The sequence below is a fragment of the Hyperolius riggenbachi genome, chromosome 2 (assembly GCF_040937935.1).
Source record: "Hyperolius riggenbachi isolate aHypRig1 chromosome 2, aHypRig1.pri, whole genome shotgun sequence".
NCBI lineage: Eukaryota > Metazoa > Chordata > Amphibia > Anura > Hyperoliidae > Hyperolius > Hyperolius riggenbachi.
The window spans coordinates 559,178,873-559,204,225 of NC_090647.1; the positions used below are offsets into that span (position 1 = coordinate 559,178,873).

Here is a 25,353-nt window from a genome sequence, read left to right on the forward strand (position 1 = left end):
ATTTCCCACCCTGGGTCAGGCTCTGATCTGCTCCTTACATTGATGGTGGTCATTAGATGCGACCACGTCCTCCACAAACGCTGAGCACACCCATAGTGGGACACAGCTTAATACACAAAATTCTCGAGGGAACCTACCTGAGATCCATCACTTGACCTTGGGTGATAAAGGTGTTCAGAGGCCCGGCCTTTAACCTCCATGGCGGTCTATTAAAAACCACCAGGGGGCAGCGCAGCCCTTTTTTATGTATTTTTTTTTTTTTTTTTAAATCATGTAGCAAGCCTTGGGCTCGCTACATGATAGCCGTTTCCCTCTACCATCTTTGATTGCGCAGCTTGCAAAGTGCTAAAAAAAATTGTGCAAATCGGTCCAGCAGGGCCTGAGAGAACCTCCTGCGCGGCTTACCCCGAATTACGTTCGGGGTTACCGCCAGGAAGGTTAACTCTTTAGCAGCAAATTAAAGTAAAACTTTATTTGGCTGCAGGGACACATTTTTCCTGCCTCTAGGGAACTGTGCTTTCCCCATCCTGGCAGGATAGAGTGGGCGGCAGGGAGCTTTTATAGTTACCTGTCTGGATGGCTGGATCAGCTTCTCCCTTCTCCACCGTGGCGGCCATGTAATCCCGGCATGTCTTCTTGGTTCCGATCACATGATATCACGTGATCAGTATCCAGGAGACCGTGTCAGCATTATAACGCCACCCAGTGGTGGAAGATGGGTGATGGAAGAGTCTCTTCCATTACCAGGCGGGGCTGTAACGCTGACACTGTCTCCTGGATACCGATCACACGTCATATCATGTGATCGGGACCCAGAAGACCTGCCAGAAGTTCAGCGCCCCCGGTGGAGGAAGAGAAGGAGCCGTCTGGAACAGGTATCTATAACCGCTCCCCTCACCAGGCAGCCAAACGAGATTTGCTGGCAGAGGCTTACAGTGCACAGCAGCTTTCAAACAAAACCTTTCATTTGAAACTGTTAATCAGTTAATAATTGTGCCCCACTGACCATGAAACGTGCGCCAGGCAAGTGAAAGTGATACACCGTGTAGTATGAATTGTTACATATACTGTCACACATTAGTATGGTAAGTGCTCATACCAAGCAGCACCTGGTTTATAAGTGGCTGCTGAACATTCTAAGTTAAAGGCACAGTATGTTCGAATTCCATCCACAGAATATGCAGGGCTGAAACCAGCCACACTATTTCTTCCCTTCAGCAAGAGATGTTGGTTCACATAGAAATGGTTACGTGTTAATTAATGTCACACATAGGCCGCCTCATGCCCCCAGGAAAGGGGATCGGTACTGGCAGCGCCCCAAACACACTCGCTGCCTGGAAGAGCAACCCACAACTGCACCGAGGAAGGGGTCGCGGGGGATAGATGGCTCCACCAAGTGTTGCCACCACCCGGGGAAGCCTGCCACAGCTGCTGTCCAAAGGAAGGAACATGTACACTGTCACAAATAGGTAGTATGGTGAGAGCTTATTGCAGCACCTGCCTTATAAATGGCTGCAGAAAAAGCACATTTCGCACAGCATGTGCATCTGCAGTGACAGAAATAGCAAGTGCCGAAACCAGCTACTCTACTTCTTCCTCTCACCCAGGCCCCCTTCTGACGGGAGGCTGAACTGTGCACTTGCTGAGCAGTTCAGCCTCCTGTCTGCCGCCTGTCAGTGCTAATCGGTGCAGTTTAAAAGCAGTTGAATTGCACACGTGTGTCAAATGCTAAGGGCCTGAGCCCAGTGATGCAGTTGTGTCCGCTTTTCAGTTACACATCAATGTTAAGCCCCATCTACACGGAGGGACATTGTAGCGATCCAGCGGCTCGATTAGCCGCCGGATCGCCTCTTCCGCGTGCCCGCCGCGTCCCCGCCGCATTCGATTCCCCGCTCGTGCCCGCTCGTCCCCGCCGGCGCCGCTTATCTCCCGCACAATTCCCTGCCATTGTCCCCTCGCGGGGATCGAGCAGGGAATCGGCGGTACGGAGATCCGTCCTGTCGGATCTTATCAATCGAGCCGCATCAGCGGCTCGATTGATAAGCAGCATCGCGCCCGCATCTACTCGTGTAGATGCGGCTTTAGACATTCTGAAAAGTGGACAGAAGCGTATACAACTGCATCAGTGGGTTCAGGCCCTTAAAGGGATACTGTAGGGGGGTCGGGGGAAAATGAGTTGAACTTACCTGGGGCTTCTAATGGTCCCCGCAGACATCCTGTGCCCGTGCAGCCACTCACCGATGCTCCGGCCCGCCTCCGGTTCACTTCTGTAATTTCTGACTTTAAAGTCAGAAAACCACTGCACCTGCGTTGCCGTGTCCTCGCTTCCCCTGATGTCACCAGGAGCATACTGCGCAGGCACAGACCATACTGGGCTTGTGCTATACACTCCTGGTGACATCAGCGGGAACGAGGACACGGCAACGCAGGTGCAGTGGTTTTCTGACTTTAAAGTCAGAAATTACAGAAGTGAACCCGGAGGCGGGGCCGGAGCATCAGGGAGTGGCTGTGCGGGCACAGGATGTCTGCGGGGGACCATTACAAGCCACGGGTAAGTTCAACTCATTTTCCCCTGACCCCCCTACAGTATTCCTTTAAAGAAAACCTGAACTGAAAATTTAAAGTCAAAATAAGCATACACAAGTAATACTTACCTTCCATGTAGTCTACACCTCAGTGTCTTTCTCCTGTCCCGCGTCCTGTTTGTTCACTGTGATCAAGGGAATTTTCCGTCCTCCATTTTGAAAATGGCCATTACCCATAACAGCTTTCTGGTCAGCACGCTGTTACACTGTAACATCGTCCACTTGAGCCATAGGGAAACATGGACATTACCTGGTACATCAGTTTTTTCCTCTCAGCTATAACTGACAGCAACTGATATTTTACTGACAGCAACTGATATATTTCAGATCTGACAAAATATTGTCAGAACTGGAAGGGATTATTGTCAGAAGAAAATGGTGAGCTTCTGAGAGGAACTGATGGCAAGGTAACGATGTAATGTTCATTTGAAGTTACCTCGTGTGTTTATTTTAAATATTTTTACTCAGTACAGGTTCTCTTTAAAGGCGGTGGAGGAATGCAACGGCCGCGCACAGATCTGATTCTAACAGAAACGTGTGTTTCACGCGCCGCTACAGAGTGCTGGCCAGAGCCCGGCTGCTGTAGGAGAGGAGCTGATGGGCAGTGAATTCACCGCCTGTCAGTTGCCATGTGAGAGGGGCCTAAAAGACATTAGATCACATAAATATGGTTGCATGTTGACATTATTATTATTATTTATTTATAAAAGGTGAATGTTTTTAACCACTTCCCAACTGAGGGGTTTTACCCCCTGACCACCAGAGCAATTTTCACCTTTCAGCGCTCCTTCCATTCATTCGTCTATATTTTATCATTACTTATCGCAATGAAATGAACTATATATCGTTTTTTTGCCACCAATTAGGCTTTCTTTAGGTGGGACATTATGCCAAGAATTATATTATTCTAAATGTGTTTTAATGGGAAAATGGGAATAAATGTGGGAAAAATTTATTATTTTTCAGTTTTCGGCCTTTATAGTTTTTAAATAATGCATGCTACTGTAATTAAAACCCATTAAATGTATATGCCTATTTATCTCGGTTATAAAACCATTTAAATTATGTCCCTATCACAATGTTTGCCGCCAATATTTTAATTGGAAATAAAGGTGCATTTTTTTCAGTTTTGCGTCCATCCCTAATTACAAGCCCATAGTTTATAAAGTAACAGTGTTATACCCTCTTGACATAAATATTTAAAAAGTTCAGTCCCTAAGGTAACTATTTATGTATTTTTTTTAAATTGTAAATTTTTTATTTTTTTTAATTACAAAAAAAAATAAAATTCGGGAGTGTGGGAGGTAAGGAGTTAATTTTTTGTGTAAAACTAGTTTATTTGTGTGTAAAAAAATGGTTAGGGTGTAGTTTTACTATTTGGCCACAAGATGGCAACAGTAACTTTTTGTTTCATGCGACCTGCAAGCGTCCTTCCGGACGCTTGCAGGAAGTAGAAAGAGGCTGGGACTTTGTTATTGCTCACAATGATCGCGCTGCTCTGCCGAGCGGCAGCGGATCATTGCGGGGCTTAGATCAACGAACGGGAATGGATTTTCCCGTTCGTTGATCTCTGGGCGAGCGGGCGGGCGGCGTGTTTACAAGCGGGAGCGCGGACAGCGGCGGGAGTGCGCAAAGTACGGATTTCTCCGTCCCTGGGGGTTAAAGGATGGAAAAAGGGACGGAGAAATCCGTACGGGCGGGAGGAAAGTGGTTAAACAGGTTTTTACTTAAAGGGACACTAAAGTCAAAAAAACAAAAAAAAAAAAAACGTTTTACTCACCTGGGGCTTCCAATAGCCCCCTGCAGCTGTCCAGTGCCCTCGCCGTCTCCCTCCGATCCTCCTGGCCCCGCCGGCAGCCACTTCCTGTTTTGGTGACAGGAGCTGACAGGCTGGGGATGCGAGTGATTCTTCGCGTTCCTGGCCACAATAGCGCCATCTATGCTACTATAGCATATATCATATACCATATAGCAGCATAGAGGGTGCTAATGTGTCTGGGAACGCGAAGAATCACTCGCGTCCCCAGCCTGTCAGCTCCTGTCACCGAAACAGGAAGTGGCTGCCGGCGGGGCCAGGAGGATCGGGGGGAGACGGCGAGGGCACCGGAGAGCTGCAGGGGACTATTAGAAGCCCTAGGTGAGTAAAACTCATTTTTTTTTTGTTTGACTTAAGTGTCCCTTTAAAGAGGAACTGTAACGACAAAACGGCCCCTGGGGGGTACTTACCTCGGGTGGGGGAAGCCTCAGGATCCTAATGAGGCTTCCCACGCCGTCCTGCGTCCCTCGGGGGTCTCGCTGTAGCCCTCCGTGCAGCGGTGACGCAATATTTACCTTCCTGGCTCCTGCGCAGGCGCTCTGATGCCTCTCGGCGCCGAAGTAGCCGGAAATACCCGATCGCCGTCGGGTCTGCTCTACTGCGCAGGCGCAAGTTTCCGGCGCCTGCGCAGTAGAGCGGACCCGACCGAGATCGGGTATTTCCGTCTATTTCCGTGCCGAAAGTCGCCACAGCGCCCCCGCTGGAGCCAGCAAAGGTAAATATTGAACTGACAGTCGGCTCTGTCGCCGGCTGTTCGGAGGGCTGCGGCGAGACCCCCGTGGGACAGAGGACGGCGTGGGAAGCCTCATTAGGATCCGGAGGCTTCCCCCACCCGAGGTGAGTACCCCCCAGGGGAGGTTTTTGTTGTTACAGAGTCTCTTTAAGGCAATAAAAACAGATATGTAATTTTATGTAATGTGGATGTTGTACTGTGCTATTTGTATGTACAGAATTATTACTGTGCCCCTTGTTACGCATTAAACCCCTAGCGAGAGTGTTTGTTTAACACGTGCTGTCATTAGAGGGTTGTATTACAAAGGAAGGACGGGTGACCAGGTGTCTTTAGGGCCCAGCCACACTAGAAGCGCTTTTCTGAGCGTTTTGCGAGGAACGTTTTTAAAAAATCGCTCCCATTTACTTTCATTAAAATCGCAGAAAAATCGCCACGAGTTTCGCGTATGCGATTGCAACGATTCCCCCCCCCCCCCCCACACACACAATTTTTACAGTTGTTTTTTTTTTTTTAATGAAAGTGAATGGGAGCGATTTTAAAAAATGCTGATCAATCGCAAAATGCTGAGAAAAGCGCTTCTAGTGTGAATGGGCCCTCAATGTTGTTTAGATTGTTTTTAACCCTTTTGCAGATTGGTCACCTTGAGTCATTTGCATTGCTACAACTGTTGTGTATGTCAGTTCATCAGAGCGGGACTCCCAGAATCCTCTGGGTCTATCACTTGACATCTGAGCTCATCTCTCTACCGTGTCTCCTCCTGCAGGTTCTGTCCTTTCTACAAGACGGTGGGCATTCTGCAAAACATGATCGCCTTCTACGACATGGCACGCCGAGCCGTGGACTCCACCGCACAGAGCGACAACAAGATCACATGGTCCATCATCAAAGAGCACATGGGGGAGATCCTGTACAGACTGTCCTCCATGAAGTTCAAGGTCAGCAGCTGGGGTGTACTGGAGACGTGGGGGGTCATCATCATATGGCCATCGGGTTTCCCTGATTACAGGCGTTCACTAGTCTTACCGGAACCGAGGAACGCAGACCGCTACATACGGGGTTCCATACAGGGCAGCAGATGATTGGCATGGAAATTGGCAGAATTATCGCTTCACTTATTCATGGGTTTTAATTTTAACTTTTCTTTTGGAGTAAATTTCCTTGTATGGACTTTGGCTGAACTTTACATTTGAGGATTCGGGGATAAGGCGTAGTAAACTTAGTTTGGTTTGCTATATTGGAAAGTTTAGCCTTGTACACGTATATGACGGCAGAAGCGAGAGGGATATGGAGGCTACCATATTTATTTGCCTTTAAACTATACCAGTTGCCTGGCAGTGCTGCTGATCATTCTGGCTGCAGTAGTGTCTGAAACAAGCACGCAGCTAAATCAGTCAGAGCAGCTGACCTGCATGCTTGTTCAGGGTCTGTGGCTAAAAGTTTTGTTAGGCAAACGATAAAATTTTCTGACAGATTTACTTTCAGATCGATTATTTCCAACAGGTCCAATCTGATTTCCGGTCGATTTTCCATAGAAGTGAACGGAAATCAGAATTCAGATTAAACCTGTTGGAAATAATCGATCTGACAATAAATCAGTCGTGTACGTGGCATTAGAGGCAGAGGATCGGCAGGACAGCCAGGCAATGTGCATTGTTTAACCACCCTGGCGTTCTATTTAATGCGGCCGCGGATGGCTTTTTTTTTTTTTTTTTTTTAAAGGCTATTTTTTTAGTGTAGCTAGCACTAGGCTAGCTACACTCTCCCCCCCAAGTCCCCCAGCACTGTTTTCCCCCCTCCACTCGCCGCCGGCGATATTTACCTGGCCGCGATGGCAGAGACTTCCGCCATAGCTTCGGGCGTTGCTATGGCGACGATCGGACATGACGTCTGACGTCATGCACCCCTGGAGGCTGTGGAGAGGCTGCCCCGGCGCGGGCTCCCGGGGGGGCGGTGTAACCAAAAATTGCGGCGATCGGGGGGATCAAAGCGGGCCGGGGGTGATGTAGCTAGCCAAGTGCTAGCTACACTCCCTCCAAAAATTTGGCCCAGAAAGACCCTCCAGGGGCTGAGAAATAAATGGCTGAGCTCGTCATTACCGCCAAGGTGGTTAAAAAGAAATAAATGTCAGCCTTCATGTCCCTCTCACTTCAGATGTGCATTAGGCCGCTTACACGCTGCGTCACACCGCGTTACTCTTCCCCGCCACTAGGGCCATGCAAGTCTATGGGGACGTCACGTGACCCATCGGAATTATCCAATACAGCGCACTGCTGACGCATAGGCTGCTGCGCATTACCGCATGACCTGTGCCCACCGCGCTGATTATGCAGTAATGCAAGTCAGTTGGTGACACTGTGCCCATGTGTTGACTGACGGGAATCCCAGTGACTTATTTCGTGCCAAGCACTCACTTTGCAATGTATTTTTCTGTAATGTTCCTGTTTAAAGCTTGTTTTACCGTTTTGTTGACCCTTTAGGACCCAGTGAAGGACGGAGAACCCAAGATAAGAGCGGATTACAACCAGCTGCTAGAAGACATGCAGAATGCGTTCCGCAGTCTGGAAGACTAGGAGCCACATCCGAAGCCAGCACCTCCTGACCACATCTCATCTCAGACCTCCATGTACCGCATCGGGGCCACAGCTCCGTCCCCACCCCCTCAACATTGTGCGCCCCCATCGTGGGGCTCTGACCCCGTCCTCACAAGGTTGTGCGTCCCTGCCATGGGCCTCCGACCCCACTCCCTCAGCGCCCCCGCCACGGGGCTCCGACCCCACCCACTCAACGTTGTGCGCCCCCGCCGCGGGGCTCCGACCCCACCCTTTCAACGTTGTGCCACCCCAGCCGCGGGGCTCCGACCCCACCCCCTCAGCACCCCGGCCACGAGGCTCTGACCCCATCCCCTCAACGTCGTGTAGTCCCCACAGACAACGATAATGTCCATTCCAGTGTGTGGCGCCTGTGTGTAGCTGTGGTCCGCTTGGTGTGGTGAATGTCCATAGAAGATAGAGGGTGGGATCGGGGGAGAGATGCTGGAACTCAGTCTTAATCCCGCCTACCATTTTCGCCACTTACAGCAGGTTCTACCAATACAGCCAGCCTGATGTTCCCTTCCCGAGATCAGTGTGATCGGAGTTCTTTTGGTTTATATCCAGGTGAGCCAGTCATGTCACAGAACCTCAAGCAATACCACCAGAGGGCGCCTGAAGGACGTGAGACTGATTCTGCGCACTGGAGGGCCCTAGGTGTGCTTTCTACAAATGAGCCTTGATTTTACCTGTAGGGAAAAAAGTGCCCCAAATGGGTTCACACCTCAAGAGAGGAGAGGTATTTCCTGTCCTCTACTGGGGCCGTTCCAGCTCTGTGACCCCCGTAAGGCCATTGGCAAGGGTTTGTCGCCGGCTCGCGCATTGGCTCTAGTATGGACCTCAGGTTTCGGCAGAAAAGGCCGGGCCTGATCGGGTCCATGCTACTGCGCATGCGTGAGCAATATGTGCACCGACCTGATCGAGCTCAGCTTTTTCTCCGATCTTCGGGGCTCTCAGTGCTTGAACAGCATGATGGATGACATAAGAGGAAAAAGCCGGACACAGCTACATAAAAGCCCTTTATTGTGGCTGGGTAGACAGCAGTGGGGGGGGGGGAGACCTGACAGTTGTTTTGCAAGGGTCAACCTTGCTTCGTCAGAGGCAAAAGCACGCACATCTGTACATGCTTTTGCCTATGACAAAGCAAGATAAACAGTTTGCGAAACAGCTGTCAGGCCTCTCTCCCCCCCCCCCCCCCCCCCTTTGCGAACCTGTGATTAAAAGCGCTGCTACTTGGCTCCATCAGACTGCAGCTGGCACACTGGGGGCTGAAAAACGCTCTAACAGGAACTTGGTGACTGGAGGGGTCAAAGCGTGGTAACAGTTAGTGGAGGTGTTGTGAAAATAAGACAGTGGTTCCTGTTCTGTGCAGCGAATTACTCCAGCAGCAAAGGGGGAGTGTCTGTACAGTCTCCTGGCAACAGTACCCAAAAAACAGTAAGCAAAGTTGCCATGGCTGCGTGGAAGAGTATTCTCAGCTGACTTTGTCAGTGTTGGTCATTCTTCACTGGCTGCACATAAAAAAGTAGGATCATTTTTAGTAACATTAAATATGTAGTGTGCAGCATCGATCTTCTGTTTATGGTCCTTTTGTAACAAAAGTGGAATTTCAATCAACTTGTTTGATAAAAAAAAAATATCAATTGTTGATAGAAAGTGAATGGACTTTCAATCAGGGCTGTGGAGTCATCCGACTCAGTTTATTAAACTACCGACTCAAACTCCGACTCCAGCTACCCTAAATGGCTCCTGGACTCGGACTGCTTAAGGTGGCCACACACCATACAAATTTTAAAATATCTGTTCAATTTAAGAATTACAATCAATTTTTCTGACTGATTGTAACATTTCAAAAATATGACCAATGTACCACACAGCTATGTTACATTTTTCCCCAATTATGATAAAAATGATTGGAATCTGACAAAATTGCTAGGGTGTGTATATTAATAAATTCCCAATCTAACACACACCATACAATCTTTAGAAATATTGAAGAAAAATATCTGGCATTCCGGAAGAAAAGAAAACGGGAAATCCGATCGGATTTTTTCAGTCGAAAGAAAAAAAAGCTTTCAAATTTTCCGGGAGATCCGATCGTTTTTGCTGTAAAATCGAATCATTTTATTGTATAGTGTGTGGCCACCTTTAGTCTAAAGGCCCATACACACGTTTGGACGTCCCGTCGTTCAGTCGTCCGGACGTCAAATTGGGGCGTGTGTACAGTCGGTCGTTCAGCTGATAAGACTGATCTTGAGCGATCCGCCAGGCGGATCGACTGTCCAAACGACCCGTCGTTTAAAAAAATCTGACGTGTGTATGGGCCTTAATACTTACCAGGGCTATGGATTTGGTACAAAAATCATCCGACTCCTCAGTTTATGAAACCACCGACTCCAGGTACCCAAAATTTCCCCTGACTCCACAGCCCTGCTTTGAGAAACAAGCATGCAGCTAATCTAGTCAAACCTGACAATAATGTCAGAAACCGCTGATCTGCTGCATGCTTGTTCAGGGGCTATGTCTAAAAGTATTAGAGGCAGAGGATCACCAGGGCAGTCAGGCAACTGGTATTGCTTAAAAGGAAATAATTATGGCAGCCTCCATATCCCTCTCACTACAGTTCTCCTTTAAATAAACTGGCAGTGATAGTATGCTGAGGTAATGCTATGCGTTGAATGGTCTCACTTTTGTGACATGACTGGTTCATATATTTGGTTCATAACGCAATGTCGTTATCCTTTTATATTGTGTTACTCTTCAATGCTTACATTCCACCCCTGTGTGTGTCCAGTCTCTGCTGAACTACAGGTCCAAGCATGCAAAGCCTAAAAGGGTCTGCTGGGACTTATGTCACCACGTCATCCTGTATCTCTGTGTGATGTAGATTATCTGAGCCATTATATGTCCTCCATGTTGTCTTGTTTACTCTGTCTGTAGTTCCTCTGCATGGTGATTTCCTGTGCGGGTGAAAGATGTGTGTGGTCATTTCCTGTGCAGGTAAAACCTCTGTGTGGTGATTTCCTGTGCGGGTGAAAGCTGTGTGTGGTAATTTCCTGTGCAGGTAAAACCTCTGTGGTGATTCCCTGTGCAGGTAAAACCTCTGTGTGGTCATTTCCTGTGCAGGTAAAACCTCTATGTGGTGATTCCCTGTGCAGGTAAAACCTCTGTGGTGATTTCCTGTGCGGGTACCTGCAGCCCACTTACCACATCCTGTCTCTGCGGAGATACCTGTTGGCTCTTTTTCTGCTGTCTTGTGTCCTTGTCGAGGGAAGTTCTACCTGTTTTTGATGACCCTATCTTTGGAATAGAAAGTAATGGGGAATTGTCTAGATTCAGATCTCGGGCAGCAATGACAACCGATACAGAAAGAGATGAGAATCATTTCAGTGTGAGCACAGACAGTAATAAAAACTATGCAGTTCTAGCATTCCTTATGGTACTAACGAGTGTTTATATTGTTGTCTGTGTCCACACTGGAGAGGTCTGGCGTCACTTCCTGTTAGTGTGGAACCGAACCTGTCTACTTTATTATGAAATGCTAGATGGCAATAAGAACTTGACAGAGATCCCAAGTAAACCTAAAGACGTTTAACCACTTAAGTACCAGAAGTCTCCTGCCACTTAAGGACCAGCGACTTTCTGGTACAAAAACGGGACTCACCGACATCACACTGCAGGGACTTGTCGCTCTCGTCATTCATGACGCTCTCCCATTGCTGAAGCCCACTCACTCTGCCGTCGCTATGACAGCAGAGCTCCGTCAGCCGGTCCGGAGTCTATTTCATTGGCTCTTGACCCTGTGATCACTGTGATTGGCTCACAGGGTCAGGAGCCAATGAAACCAGCTCCTGACCGGCTGACGGAGCTCTGCTGTCATAGCGACGGCAGAGTGAGTGGGCTGCATCGACGGGAGAGCGGTGGAGGCGTGTGATGCGATAATTTAATTCTACACGACAGGCCCCAAACAGGGTGTAGATTTCAGCTACCAACACCCAGAAGCGGTTGAACAAAAATTTAGATACTTACCTCAGTTGGGGGCGGGGCTCTGGATAGCCCAGAGGCACAGCTTTTCTCCGTGTGAGTGCAAGTGTGACCCATGCTGGTGCTTGCGCAGCGCAGATGTGCTCATACATGGGCAGGAGTGTGGCCAACAAGATAAAGAGGGTCCCGGCTGGCAACGGAGGGGTCTCAAAGGAATCGGTGAAGCCCTTGGAGTATCCAGACACCTCCCCCTACTGAGCTAAGGTTTATTTTCAGTGATTTCCTTGCTCAGTCAGGAAAAAAGTGGTTTATTGTGCATTTTACTATGAAAAAAATGTACAATTTATTTGAAATTTCAAAATTTTTTGCTATAGTGCTCCTTTAAGGGATGTCGTGGTCAATTCAAATTGCTGCCACCTACCCTAAATTTAGAATAACAAGCAGTGTTGAACTTTAAACCACGGCAGCTAATTGCATTTCAGAAGCTTGCTGTCCTCTTAACTGATCCATGATTGGCTGATATGGCGATATGGGTGTGGCTTGTGTCCAGGATCTCCACCCCGCATGCACTCCTCTTGTCTGGCTGTAGTGGAGTAAGTGCTGATGAGGTCTCCGGGTGAACCCATATTGTCCTCTAGCTGATCCGTGATTGGCTGATATGGTAGAGTGGGTGTGGCTTGTGTCCAGAATCTCTCCCCCCTTCTGCACCCTCTTGTCTGGCTGTAGTGGAGTAAGTGCTGATGAGGTCTCCGGGTGAACCCAAATTGTCATCTAGCTGATCCATGATTGGCTGATATGGCGGAGTGGGTGTGGCTTGTGTCCAGGATCTCTCTCCCCCCTCGTCTGCGCCCTCTTGTCTGGCTGTAGTGGAGTAATTGCTGATGAGGCCTTTGGATGAGCCCATTTTCCCACCATGGAACCATTTTGTTGTTGTTTATTGTGTCGTAGAATCCTCATGACTCAAGTGGAATGTCCTAATAAAAATAAACCTACCCCTCCTGGAGTGTATCGACCTTTGATGCAGGTGTGTAAAGATAAACATGTATTTATTGTACTGTCGCCGGACCTCCAGTGGGGGGCGCCGGACAATGCAGCTTCTGGTTTATTTCTCTGTTTTGGTGTTTTTGTTTTTTTTTATTTGTAAGTGTTACGCTCTTCTTGTTCACTGTATCATTCTTACTTTTTGTTTTCCTTTGAGCTGTAAAAGTTATGGAAGAAGAGATTTAAAGAGGAAAAAAAGTACTTTGATTTTATGACTTGAAAAAAAATGTGTAAAGTTGTTAAAATTCTTGAAAATAAAATATAAGTTTAAATGTAATACATGTGACCTTTTTGTACGGTTATCTGCTAATTGGCTTAACAGAGCATGTGCCTACGTGTAACAGACTAGCATCAGCGAAAGTTTGTAGAAACATTACCAATCTACCTCACCTAGATCATCTCCGGGCTCTGCTACTTCTGCTGCCCCTCTCTGCCAATCACTGACTCCTCCCTCGTCTCATATCTGCTGCCAATTACTGACTCCTCCCACTTCTCACATCTGCTCTCTGCCAATCACGGACTCCTCCCTCGTCTCATATCTGCTGCCAATTACTGACTCCTCCCACTTCTCACATCTGCTCTCTGCCAATCACTGACTCCTCCCTCGTCTCACATCTGCTGCCAATCACTGACTCCTCCCTCGTCTCACATCTGCTCTCTGCCAATCACTGACTCCTCCCACGTCTCACATCTGAAGCCCCTCTCTGCCAATCACTGACTCCTCCCTCATCTCACATATGCTGCCAATCACTGACTCCTTCCACGTCTTATCTGCTCTCTGCCAATCACTGACTCCTCCCACGTCTCACATCTGCTGCCAGTCACTGACTCCTCTAACTTCTACTGCCCCTCTTTGCCAATACAATCACTGACTCCTCCAACTTCTCACATCTGCTGCTCTCTGGCAATCACTTACTCCTCCCACGTTTTACAGGTGCTGCCCCACTCTGCCAATAACTGACTCCTCCCACTTCTCACATCTGCTGCCTCTCTCTGCCATTTATGGACTTTTCTCACATCTGCTTCCCTTTTCTGTCAAATGTGACGCCTCCCACTTCACATTTTCTTCTCTTCCACTGCACTTTTCACTTGTGCTGGCCTTCTGCCAATACAATCACTGACTCCTCCCACTTCTCACATCCACATTGCCTCATAGGAGGGAACGTGGTCTGGTCAGATGTTTAGAGGAATCAACTGATTTTGTCTCTGATGATGCACTGGTAGAACAGTTGTCTTTTGTACTCCTGTCAATGAGCGGTGAGATGTTTGCAACCTTTTTACGCTGGAGGAACCCCTTCAAGTCATTTTGGATCTCAAGGAACCCCAACTTTAACAGAGAAAGAAGGAATTTATTATCATTGTAATAGTCCACATTCCATGTTTCTACAGGATACCCATTCTGCTACCTCAATTATTGCACTTGCCTATAATAGTTGCCCAGTGTTTGGGTCTTTTCTCTTATTCATCGCCAGTGTACTCAGGTCTCTGAGTCCTTACGGAGACAAGCGGCCCTTACTGCACATGTGAGGAGGGCTGAAGATGAGCAGAAACGTTGAACGACGGGGGGGGGCAGTGGTGGAACATCAAGAAGGAAAGAGGATTGGGAAGGCTCTATGGCAGGGAAGGGCTTCATGGAAGGTCCCGACCACACTACATTTTCCATTCTGCATATATAATTGTGCTCCAGTACAGAGGTAGATCATTTTGACTTGCTAATTTTAAAAGTAGCTCACAAGGCAAAAAAAAGTGTGGGCATCTCAGCTCTATAGTATCCAGGACCTTCCCTCTCACTAGGTAAGTATTATCTAACCTAAAGTGACTTTCCTTCAGGTTTGCTTTAAGGAGAACCCGAGGTGGGTTTCATAAATCTTATTCAGACACAGAGGCATGTTCTGTATACAATGCTTAGCCTCTGCGTCCTTACAGTGTGCCTCCCCCACCCCCCGGGCTCTGCTGTCCCCCATTACAAAACCCACCAGGCTAGCGACAAGCCTGTTATTTACCTCTGCCTGTCTTTCACCCGCTGCTTCCCTGCCTGTGTCCTTTCCCTCCCCGCCTCCGTGAGCTTCCTCCAATCGGCTTACAGAGGCGGGGAGGGAAAGGGACACAATCTATGTGTCGCTAGCCTGGCGCTTTTTTTAATGGGGGATGGGGGGAGTTGCTGGAGGAATGCTGGAAAGACACAGGCTGGTCATTGTATACAGAATGTACCTCTGTGTCCTAATAGGATTTATCAAACCCACCTCGGGTTCTCTTTGAAGCAGACTTGAAGTGAGAAGCATATGGAGGTTGCCATATTTATTTCCTTTTAAACAATACCAATTGCCTGGCAACCCTGCTGATCTCTTTGGCTGCAGTAGTGCCTGAATCACACACCTGAAACAAGCATGCAGCTAATCCAGTCATGCTTCAGTCAGAGCTCCTGATCTGCATGCTTTTTCAGGGGCTTGGGCTAAAGGTATTAGAGGCCGAGGATCAGCAGGCCAGCCAAGCAATCTGCATTGTATAAAAGGATGTCGGGGAAATCTTTTGGTTCGGAGTTTGGCCTTAATTTGTAGCCGTTCAGTAGGAGTTTCTCCATTCTTGACATGCTGACCTCGAGGCTCCTTCCTCTGCATTCTGTGTATGGGATCACTTTTTCCCTGGAAATAATCTGACTTTTACGAGGGAATACAATCCGGTGTGAGTATTCTTTACGGCCGTGTGAATCTCGGCCTGGAACCGTCTCGCAGCGCCGGGAGATGTTTGGCAGTGAAGGCCGCTCAGTATTCTGGCATCCCTAAGCTGAGATATCTGATCAGCGCTCTGTAGTGACGATGCCTGACCCCCAGAGTTACACCCACACAATCCCCACAATGCACTTCCTGCGCCCCGACCTGGAGACCAGACTGGATGAGGGCACATTTGGAAAGAAACCGTCGCTAATTGCCTTTACTGAGCCAAGTCACCAGGGATGCTCATCCGGATATCCGAACTACCCGGATTATCCGAACTTTTTCCGCTATCCGACCTCGGATTCAGATTCCGGAGAGCGGGAGAATTCGGATATCCAAATCCGGGTAGAATTACCCAGATGTCGTCACTGAGCCAATCAGAGGGCTCCATGACCTCATTGAGCCAATCAGAGGGCTCCCAGCCAAAGTCCTACCAACCAATCGCAGAGGGGAACCCTGGCCAGCCCCTCCTGTATATAAGGCAGGAGCCATGATAAGAAAATCGTCCTTGCTGTGCCTGCTCACTGAGAGACATCTCCAGTGCTGTTGGCTAAGCAAGTGCTGTATACTGTGATAAAACCTAGCGTACTTGCACATAAACACCTGTACTATACCACTATTTTATTGTTTTTTAGTTAGCTAGCTTGTGTAATTTTGTGGTTTCAGTCAGTGACAGACTCTGTGCTGCAGCAGCTGCTAGTTAGGTCCTGTATGTGTGCAGGCCAGGCCTGCTGCTGCTGCTGGCCTGCTATTAGCCTTAGCTACAGTATAGGTTAGGGAATGAGATTACTGTGTTATTGTGTAGTTAGTACTGTAGTGCTAGTTAGTTGTTAGAGTAGCACTGTGTTAGCTCACTACAGATTACTGCAGTGCTGCTGTGCTGAGTGTCAGTGTGACAGATAGACCAGTTAGTGCGCACTGTCTTCTACTCTGCTGTCTGTCACTCCGTGCTGATTGTCGTTAAATTCCAACCCCGATTTTAATAAAGTACAAGTACCCCACATCATCTGGTGACATCATCACATATAAGTTGTACTATTTCTGCTGGCACTGGCAGCCGGGGGAGGGACAGCAAGGCCAAGAGGGGAGGGAGCAACATTGCTGCCACCGTCAGCAGTTCTGCCGCATCGGTGTCCATTCCGCCGCTAGCCACTGGCTGTCCAGCTGTTAATAGGGGTAGTCACGCTGCAGAGGCGCAGCAGCGTGTAGCGGCCATTTTCCAGCTGATGGTGGATGAGCAGGCCACCACCAGCTGTACAACAGAGACCTCCACCCCCAACAGCACTCCTGTTCGCAGCAGCCGCTCAGCAGTTCCTGGGGACTCGGTCATCACGTCGACCCCAGCGGGCAGCCTACCCTCACTGAGCGAGCTTTTCACTCCATGCACTGGTGGTTGTGGGGGGGGGGGTCATCATCCCAGCAGCAGTTGTTTGAGGAGGGGGAGTATGATGATGATGATGGGATGTCAGCTCTGACTCTGATGATTAGGATGCGTTGGTGGGTTTGGCATGGAGGATCAGCATTGCAGACAGTGGCAAGAGCAGCAGTGGCCGCAGGGGAATCTTTACGTCCCCAATCTGGCGGTTTTTCACGCTGCCCTCAGTGGACAGCAAGTTTGCCACATGCAATGTGTGCCATGTGAAACTGAGCAGAGGTTGTGACCCCTCCAACTATGGCACTTCCAGCCAGGGCCGGGCCGAGGCATAGGCTGGAGAGGCTCCAGCCTCAGGGCGCAGTGTAGGAGGGGGCGCACAATTCATTCAGCTGTCATTCCTAATTGTGTTTGAAGCAGTAATAAATAAGAAGAGGGGATACATAGCAGTGACTGCAAGCCAGATAACTAGATATTAAGGTGTTGGGGACGTTGTGGGCCCTGTGGCCCTCTTAGTCTAATAGCAATCAGTGTGCGACAGCTGGGGTGGGAGGGATGGAGGGGCGCACTTTGGTGTCTCAGCCTTGGGTGCTGGAGGACCTTGTCCCAGCTCTGCTTCCAGCTTCATCACCCATCTGTCCATGTCCAAAAAACATTTTGTTGAGCATGAGGAGTTCAAGAGGCTGAAGCAAGCTGGCGCTGGCAGTGGACAGACTCTGAGCACCAGAACCCCTCTGCCACTCCTGCCGACACTAAGGCCTGTTCAGGCAGCCAGTCCTCAGTGGCCTCCTCTGCTCCCTCCACCGCTTCCTGTGCAAGGAAAAAACGCCGCCAGACCCTGTTGGGGGAGTCTTTCCCTGTTGTTGGCAAGAGGGGGACATGAAGTGGCTGGGAATCACTATGCCTGCCTTACCACCCTTTACCACCAAAACCTCCTGGCTCCTCCTGATTGTTAATTATTACTAACTAAGCCTGGTTCACAATTTTTTTACAGCCGTGGTACCAACGCTACGTGCCACGGTACAATCTCTGGCATGCTCCTGGCACACGTTGCACTTGCTCCTGCTGCATTGCCCTGCTCCTGTTGCCTGTGCTGCTCCCACCACCAGGGTGCCACAGGCCACTGCTGCTGATACTACCTATATTTAACCCAAAACACAATTGCTGTGTAATTTTTTTGAGGTGTCTGGGCTGAAAACTGTAAAGTCCCAGTTGTGCGGTTGGACTTTGGACACAATGTAGGCTGAATGACCGCTATCTGGAACCTAGTCCTGATGTTAATTTACAGCCTTTTTTTTTTTCTTAACTCCCCACATAATCAATTAGTGTTTCTCTTTAAAAAAAAACATGATGGTTTGGAAGCAATTTAAAGGCCACTTCCGGTTTTCTATCCAGATTTCCGAATTAATTCGGATTTTACCTGGATAATGGGTTCGAATATTCGACTCTATTCGTAACTGATTCGGATAGCCAATTCTGATCCGGATCAATTCAGATTTTAAAAAGGGGTATCCGAGCACCCCTGCTAGTCACGGCTGTATTAGGGCTGATGGGGAGGAGCCAGCATCTTGGCGATGAAATTGCTTTCATTTAGATTTGGGGGAAATATATTCTTTCAGGGATCCAAATCCTGTCCCTTTATTGGAATCCAGCACCAAGTCAGATGCAGATTCTTGTTGTGGGCCGGTCATTTTCCTTCTTTACCACATGGTGGCACTGTACTATAATATTATTATCAGGCCCGTTTCTAGGGGCCGTGCAGCCGTGCGGCAGCCCTGAGCGCAGACAGGGAAAGGGCGCTGCGAACTGTCCCTCCCTCTCCCCAGGGGACTGCAGAGTAATTAGCTCAGGGAAGCACTGTATACAGCTACACTGACTGGCCAGGGGGGCATCTCCCCCCAGGCCACCTTTCATTCAGTGATTTAGGGCAGGTCTGGTGACTGGTGTATTTGGGTTTGTTGTAAGGCAATGTGAAACTTGAGGCTAGCTGATAAAAGTGCAATCAGGCCTAGTGCACACCGGAGCGTTTCCGCTGCGGTTTGCGATCTGCTTGCGGGTGCGGATCTGCTAGGGTAATGCATTTCAATGGGGTGGTGCACACCAGAGCGGGTGGCGTTTTGCAGAAACGCATACTCCCGGGCTGCAGCAGATTTTGGATTGCGGATGCGTTTCTGCCTCAATGTTAAGTATAGGAAAAACGCAAACCGCTCTGAAAAACGGCACTTCAGAGCGGTTTGCCAGGCGTTTTTTGTTACAGTAGCTGTTCAGTAACAGCTTTACTGTAACAATACATGAAATCTACTACACCAAAACCGCTACACAAAACCGCAAAACGCTAGCTGAAACGCTGCAGAAAAAGAAGAAAAAGCGTTTCAAAATCTGCTAGCATTTTGCGGATCTGCTAGCGGTTTTTGGTGTGCACCAGGCCTCAGAGGACAGGCAAGCTGGTAAATATACACAGCATGATGCAGAGCTTGCCTGAAGGGTCCGTGGGCAAACATCTGTCTGGTCTCTCCCCATTGTTATTATGACTGCATGTATGAATAAGGGGTTATACAAATTGAAAAGTTTTTGACAGTCCCTAGACTCCAGGAAGGCTACTTTCTGACTTGTGTGAGAGACTGGCAGGGACAGGAGTCCTATTACAGGCAAGTAGCCTCTGTGTGATGTGCAATACAGATAAGCTCTCTGCTCCATCTCAGGCTATTCTCAATTTCTCTCCACTCCTCTCTGGGCTAGTGCACGCCAAAATCGCAATAGCAATCGCTAGCAATTTGTGAGTGTGATTTTGTGAAGCGATTTTCAGAGCTATTTTTTAATGAATTGCTCCAAAAAATGCTACACACTGCATGTAGCATTTTTTGGAGCAATTCATTAAAAAAAAAAAAAATTGCTCTGAAAATCGCTTCACAAAATCACACTCACGTCAGTCGTCACCAGCTACGCTGAAGTGCTCTCTTTGCGTATCTCTCCAGCAGCTGCTGGTGAAATACGTAAAGGGCGCACTTCTCTTTTGCCAGACTGGCTCTGACTGACGGAAGTGCGGGGACCCGGGTCCCAAAGCTGCGGGCAGCGGAGGAAGGCAGCGTGGGAGTGATCTGAGCGGATGGGGCTGGAGCAAGCCCCAGGTATGTATAAAAATCTTTTTAATTTTAGAGCTCTGGTACACTTTAAAGGGAACCTAAACTGAGAGGGATATGGATGTTTCTTTTTAAACAATACCAGTTGCCTGGCAGTCCTGCTGATCTCTTTGGCTGCAGTAGTGACTGAATCGCACACCTGAAACAAGCATGCAGCTAATCCAGTCTGACTTCAGTCAGAGCACCTGATTTGCATGCTTGTTGAGGGGCTGTGGCTGAAAGTATTAGAGACACAGGATCAGCAGGAGAGTCGGGCAACTGGTATTATTTGAAAAGGAAAAACCCATATCCTTCTCAGTTTAGAGACTCTGTAACTCACCTCGGGAGGAGGAAGCCCCAGGGTCCCTATCAGAGCAGGGACAAGGTCCTCCAGCACCCAAGGCTGAGACACCAAAGTGCGCCCCCCCAGCCCTCCCACCCCAGCCGTCACACACTGATTGCTATTAGACTAAGAGGGCCACAGGGCCCACAACCTCCCCAACACCTTAATATCTAGTTATCTGGCTTGCAGTCACTGCTATATATCCCCTTTTCTTATTTCTTTCTGCTTCATACACAATTAGAAATGACAGCTGAATGAATTGAGCGCCCCCTCCTACACTGCGCCCTGAGGCTGGAGCCTCTCTAGCCTATGCCTCGGCCCTGGTCCCAATGAGGCTTCCCCCACCCCTGTAGCTGTAGGCAGTTCTTCGCTGGCTCCCCCGAAGCGTCCTGCAATCCTCCCCCGACCAGTGATGGGCCGAAATTTCGCATGTGTGGATTTTTGGATCGAAATTCGCATTTTTGCATTGTAATCCTAATGCAAAATTTCAGGGAAAATCGTAATTGATTTTGTATGTAATAATAGCATTTTATAATTTCGTGTAATTTTTCGCCGACTTTGGCAGTTAATAGCGAGGCCCCCATATATGCTATTGCTACCAAAATTGGTATATATGTTAAGATGAGAATATTGGGTACAAGTCAAAAAAATAATTTTTCAAAAAGACGTAGTTTTTGAGAAAATCGATTTTAAAAATGCAAAGATAAATGATTTTTAAACTGTCGTTTTTCCAAGTTTAAAAACCATTTTTTTTCTTTGCATTTTTTAAATCAATTTTCTCAAAAACTATATGGTCTATTTGGAAAATTATTTTTTTCCCTGGTATCCACTATTCCCTTTAACATAGGGAGCAATTTTGGTGTGAATGGCATGTATGGGGACTTTGCTATTAACCTCCAAAGTCGGCATAAAATTACGCAAAATTTCATGAAAATTATGCGAATTATATGTGAAATTACAAACGACTACGAAATCAATTTAGCTTTCAAATCGTAATTACATATAGGCGTAATTGCAAAAATGTGCACAAAATTTTGCGAAATTGTAATTTTGCTGATTACGATTATCTCTACCTCCGACAAGCCTGATAAGAGCTGATTTATTTACCTCCCGGGATTCAGCGCAGGGGCAGTAGCAGCTCTTCCTTCGGGTAAGGGGGAAATAGCCAAATCCGATCGTATCCTCTCTACTGCACAGACGCAAAAGGACTTGCGCCTGCGCAGTAGAGCGGATCGATCGGGTTCAGCTATTTCTGCCTTATCCCGAAGGGAGATCCACTAGTGCGCCTGCGCTGGTCTGCATTATGGGAGGTAAATATTTAAATCGCCACACTTCGGGGGGCTGCAGCTGGACAACGGAGGGACAGAGAAGAGCGGGGGAAACCTTGTTAGGATCCAGAGGCCTCCCCCTCACGAGGTAAGTATCTCCCAGGGGACTTTTTCTTCATTACAGGTTTTCTTTAAAGACTTACCTTTGCCACACACTGCTGGTCATTGTCGTTTGGTTACACATTTGCAAACGATTGTCATCCAATATGGAGAAATCTGTCGTTTGTCGGATGTTTCAGACGACTTTAGCGTGTGTAGGAGGCTTCATGGAGACTTTGATGAGCACATCAGATCAGTTTCAGGTATTCTTACACCAGTATTTGCAATAACAGGATCTGCATGGTGGAACATGAGTCAGTTAGCTGAGATTGGCCTACGGCGACATAAAGGCTCACTCCTCTGTGAGGGCTGGTGCACACCGAACGGGTTCTCTTGCATTTTTACAGCCGCTTGCGGCTGTGGAAACGTGTGGGTAATGTATTTCAATGGGGTGGTTCACACCAGAGCGGGGGGCGTTTTGCAGAAACGCATACTCCCGGGCTGAGGCATTTTTTGGATTTCGGAGGCGTTTCTGCCTCCAATGTTAAGTATAGGGAAAACGCAAACCGCTCTGAAAAAGGCCAGTTCAGAGCGGTTTTGCAGGCGTTTTTGTTACAGTAGCTGTTCAGTAACAGCTTTACTGTAACAATACATGAAATCTACTGCACAAAAAACGCTACCCAAAAACGCAAAATGCTAGCTGAAACGCTTCATAAAAATAAGAAAAAGCGTTTCATAAACCGCCAGTGTTTTGCGGATCTGCTAGTGGTTTTTGGTGTGCCCCAGGCCTCACTGAGAATTTATATGTTTGTGTATCGACAGGAGTGAATGTAAATGCTTCACTTATCATGTTTGGGCTATAGAGATACAGAATAACATTTTTCGTATAAATGTGATAGTTCCAGTTTCACACGACATTCCTTTATTATGGGGGCGGGGGACGAAAGGGGATCTGCTCCCAGGCTGTAGGGCATTTTGGCACATAAAGGATCAACAAACTCATTAACTCCCCCCCCCCCCCCCCCCTTTTTCATTGCTCTCCACTCCACTGGAATCCCTTTAGATAACCACATCTGCCCCCCTTTCCCATTTAGATAGTGAGGTGTGCCCCCTTATAAATAGCCAGATGTGCCCCCCCGTTAGATAGCCAGAAGTCCCCAGCTATTTCTGCTGCTGTTAACGCTTCTGCACGCCTCTGCCGAGGGTGGGAGAGAAGCAGGGGCACTTCAGGCAGCCAGCGAGCCGCATCTCATGCATGTGGGGGTGCAGCGGCCGTGCTGAGCGCCCTCACAATGCTGCGCCCGGGGACATGTGTCCCCCCCCATGCCCACCATAGCTACTCCTCTGCCCAGGTCCCTGGGGCAAACTTAGTCAGAGAGCCCCCTACCTACCCCCACCATGGTCATTACTCCACTGCTCCCTGGGCCCCTACGTGTGTAGCAGCAGCAGTATTTACTCACCTGTCCCGGTGGGCGGTGGCTGCACAGTCTGTGCACTCTCAGCCACGCTGTCTATATTATGTGTAAACACGCACTGGGACTTAGAGAAGAGGCAGACAGCGTGCACAGGTGCTGCCCGCCGGGACAGGTGAGTAATTCAAGGGAATCTGAAGTGAAAATAAAGTTATGATATAATGAATTGTATGCGTAGTACAGTCAAAGAGAACCTGTAACAAAAAAAAGTTCCCCTGGGGCAGGGCCGGAGCTACCATAGGAAAAAATAGGCAGTTGCCCCAGGGCCTCAGAGCCTGTAGGGGCCCCCAAGTTGTCCCTCCCCCATCTGAACTGTTGCTCCCCAGGGACACTGCAGAGTCTTTTAAGTTGGGGGATGATTGGGGGAGGGTCAGCAGCCAGCTCAGGGGCCCAGGAGGGAAATTTGGCTGCAACAAAGGGCCTCTAATGACACTTTTTGGTCGGGGTGGTGTCTGTTGGGGGGCCCCCAGGCTAATCTTGCCCTAGGGCCCCATTGTTACTTGAACCGGCCCTGCCCTGGGGGGTACTTTCCCCAGGAGGGGGAAGCCCCAGGATCCCAGTGAGGCATCTCCCTCCACTGTAGCTGCAGGCAATCCAGCGCTGGCTCCCCCGAAGTGTCCCACAATCCTCCCTCGACAAGCGCTGATAAGCGCTGATATATTTACCTTCCTGGCTCCAGCGGGGGGCGCTGTTGCGGCTCTCCGCACGGAGATAGATGAAAATAGCCGATTTCTGTCGGGTCCGCTGTACTACACAGGAGCAGGAGACTTGCGCCTGCTCAGTAGAGCGGGCCGACAGCGATCGGCTATTTCCGCCTATCTCCGAGCGGAGAGCCGATACTGCGCCTGCGCTGGAGCTGGGAAGGTAAATATTTACATCCCCGCTGTCCGGGGAGCTTTATCGCCGCCGAGGGACCGAGGAGGACGGGGGAAGCCTCAATAGGATCCGGAGGCTTCTCCCACCTGAGGTGAGTACCCCCCAGGGGAGGTTTTTTTGGTTACAGGTTTTCTTTAATAAATAGAACATTAGTAGCAAAGAAAAGCGTCTCATATTGTGTCAAGTACAGAAAGAGTTAAGAAACCTCAGTTGTTTTCTATGCAAAAGAGCTTCTCTGAGTTCTCTGACTAAGCTCGGTCGGCTGAAGCTCTTCTACATCAAAGAAACAATAAAAGACTTCAGATAAGATTTTACCTTGTTGGAAGGGTCATTAGCTCTGCTCTGTTTCATAGTTTTAAAAACAGAGTGCAGTTTGTAAGCTGCAGATATTAGAGAATGATGCAATGCTATAAAAAAAAGCTCTATAACTGAAAATAAAAATGAGTCTTTTCTTTACTACTAATGTTATATTAACCACCCTGGCGTTCTGATTAAATCGCCAGGGTGGCTGCGGGAGGGTTTTTTTTAAATAAAAAAAAAACTATTTCATGCAGCCAACTGAAAGTTGGCTGCATGAAAGCCCACTAGAGGGCGCTCCGGAGGCGATCTTCCGATCGCCTCCGGCGCCCATAATAAACAAGGAAGGCCGCAATGAGCGGCCTTCCTTGTTTTGCTTATATCGTCGCCATAGCGACGAGCGGAGTGACGTCATCGACGTCAGCCGACGTCCTGACGTCAGCCGCCTCCGATCCAGCCCTTAGCGCTGGCCGGAACTTTTTGTTCCGGCTGCGCAGGGCTCAGGCGGCTAGGGGGGCCCTCTTTCGCCGCTGCTCGCGGCGAATCGCCGCAGAGCGGCGGCGATCAGGCAGCACACGCGGCTGGCAAAGTGCCGGCTGCGTGTGCTGCTTTTTATTTCATCAAAATCGGCCCAGCAGGGCCTGAGCGGCAGCCGCTGGCGGTGTTGGACGAGCTGAGCTCGTCCAGACCGCTCAGCTGGTTAATTATCTGTACTACACATACAATTCATTATATCATACTTTTTTTCCGCTTCAATGTCATTTTAATGCTTCTACACATGCAGGGGCCTGGGGAGCAACATTTGACAGGGAAGGTTGGGGCAGTGCAGGGGCCCTTGCAGGGGTAGGGGGTCCTGGGGCAATTGCCCCCTTTGCCCTTATGGCAGCGCCGGCACTGATAATGAAATCTTAGAACAGATCCCACTGTTGAATAGAAGGTGTGCTGGATGGGCACACACAGGTAAATACCTTCCGAATGTAATGTTTCAGTGAATACCATTTTTAGGCAAACTAGGCAGGTGCCCGCAGTAGCCCCAGGACGCTGCC

General features: G+C 48.7%; 1 protein-coding gene across 3 annotated transcripts in view; it reads left to right on the forward strand.

Moving 5' to 3' along the window:
• Positions 1-13,024, forward strand: part of ATP6V1A (ATPase H+ transporting V1 subunit A) — a 79,716-nt gene extending 66,692 nt beyond the window's left edge. For 2 of the 3 annotated variants that reach the window (XM_068270911.1, XM_068270912.1), the window contains exons 15-16: positions 5,898-6,069; positions 7,612-13,024. In XM_068270911.1, the coding sequence (XP_068127012.1) occupies positions 5,898-6,069; positions 7,612-7,704 (265 nt within the window). In that variant the 3' untranslated portion in view covers positions 7,705-13,024. The remainder of the gene's footprint in view (positions 1-5,897; positions 6,070-7,611) is intronic. The other variant, XR_011026577.1, reaches the window with a different exon arrangement.
• Positions 13,025-25,353: the final 12,329 nt, after the last annotated feature.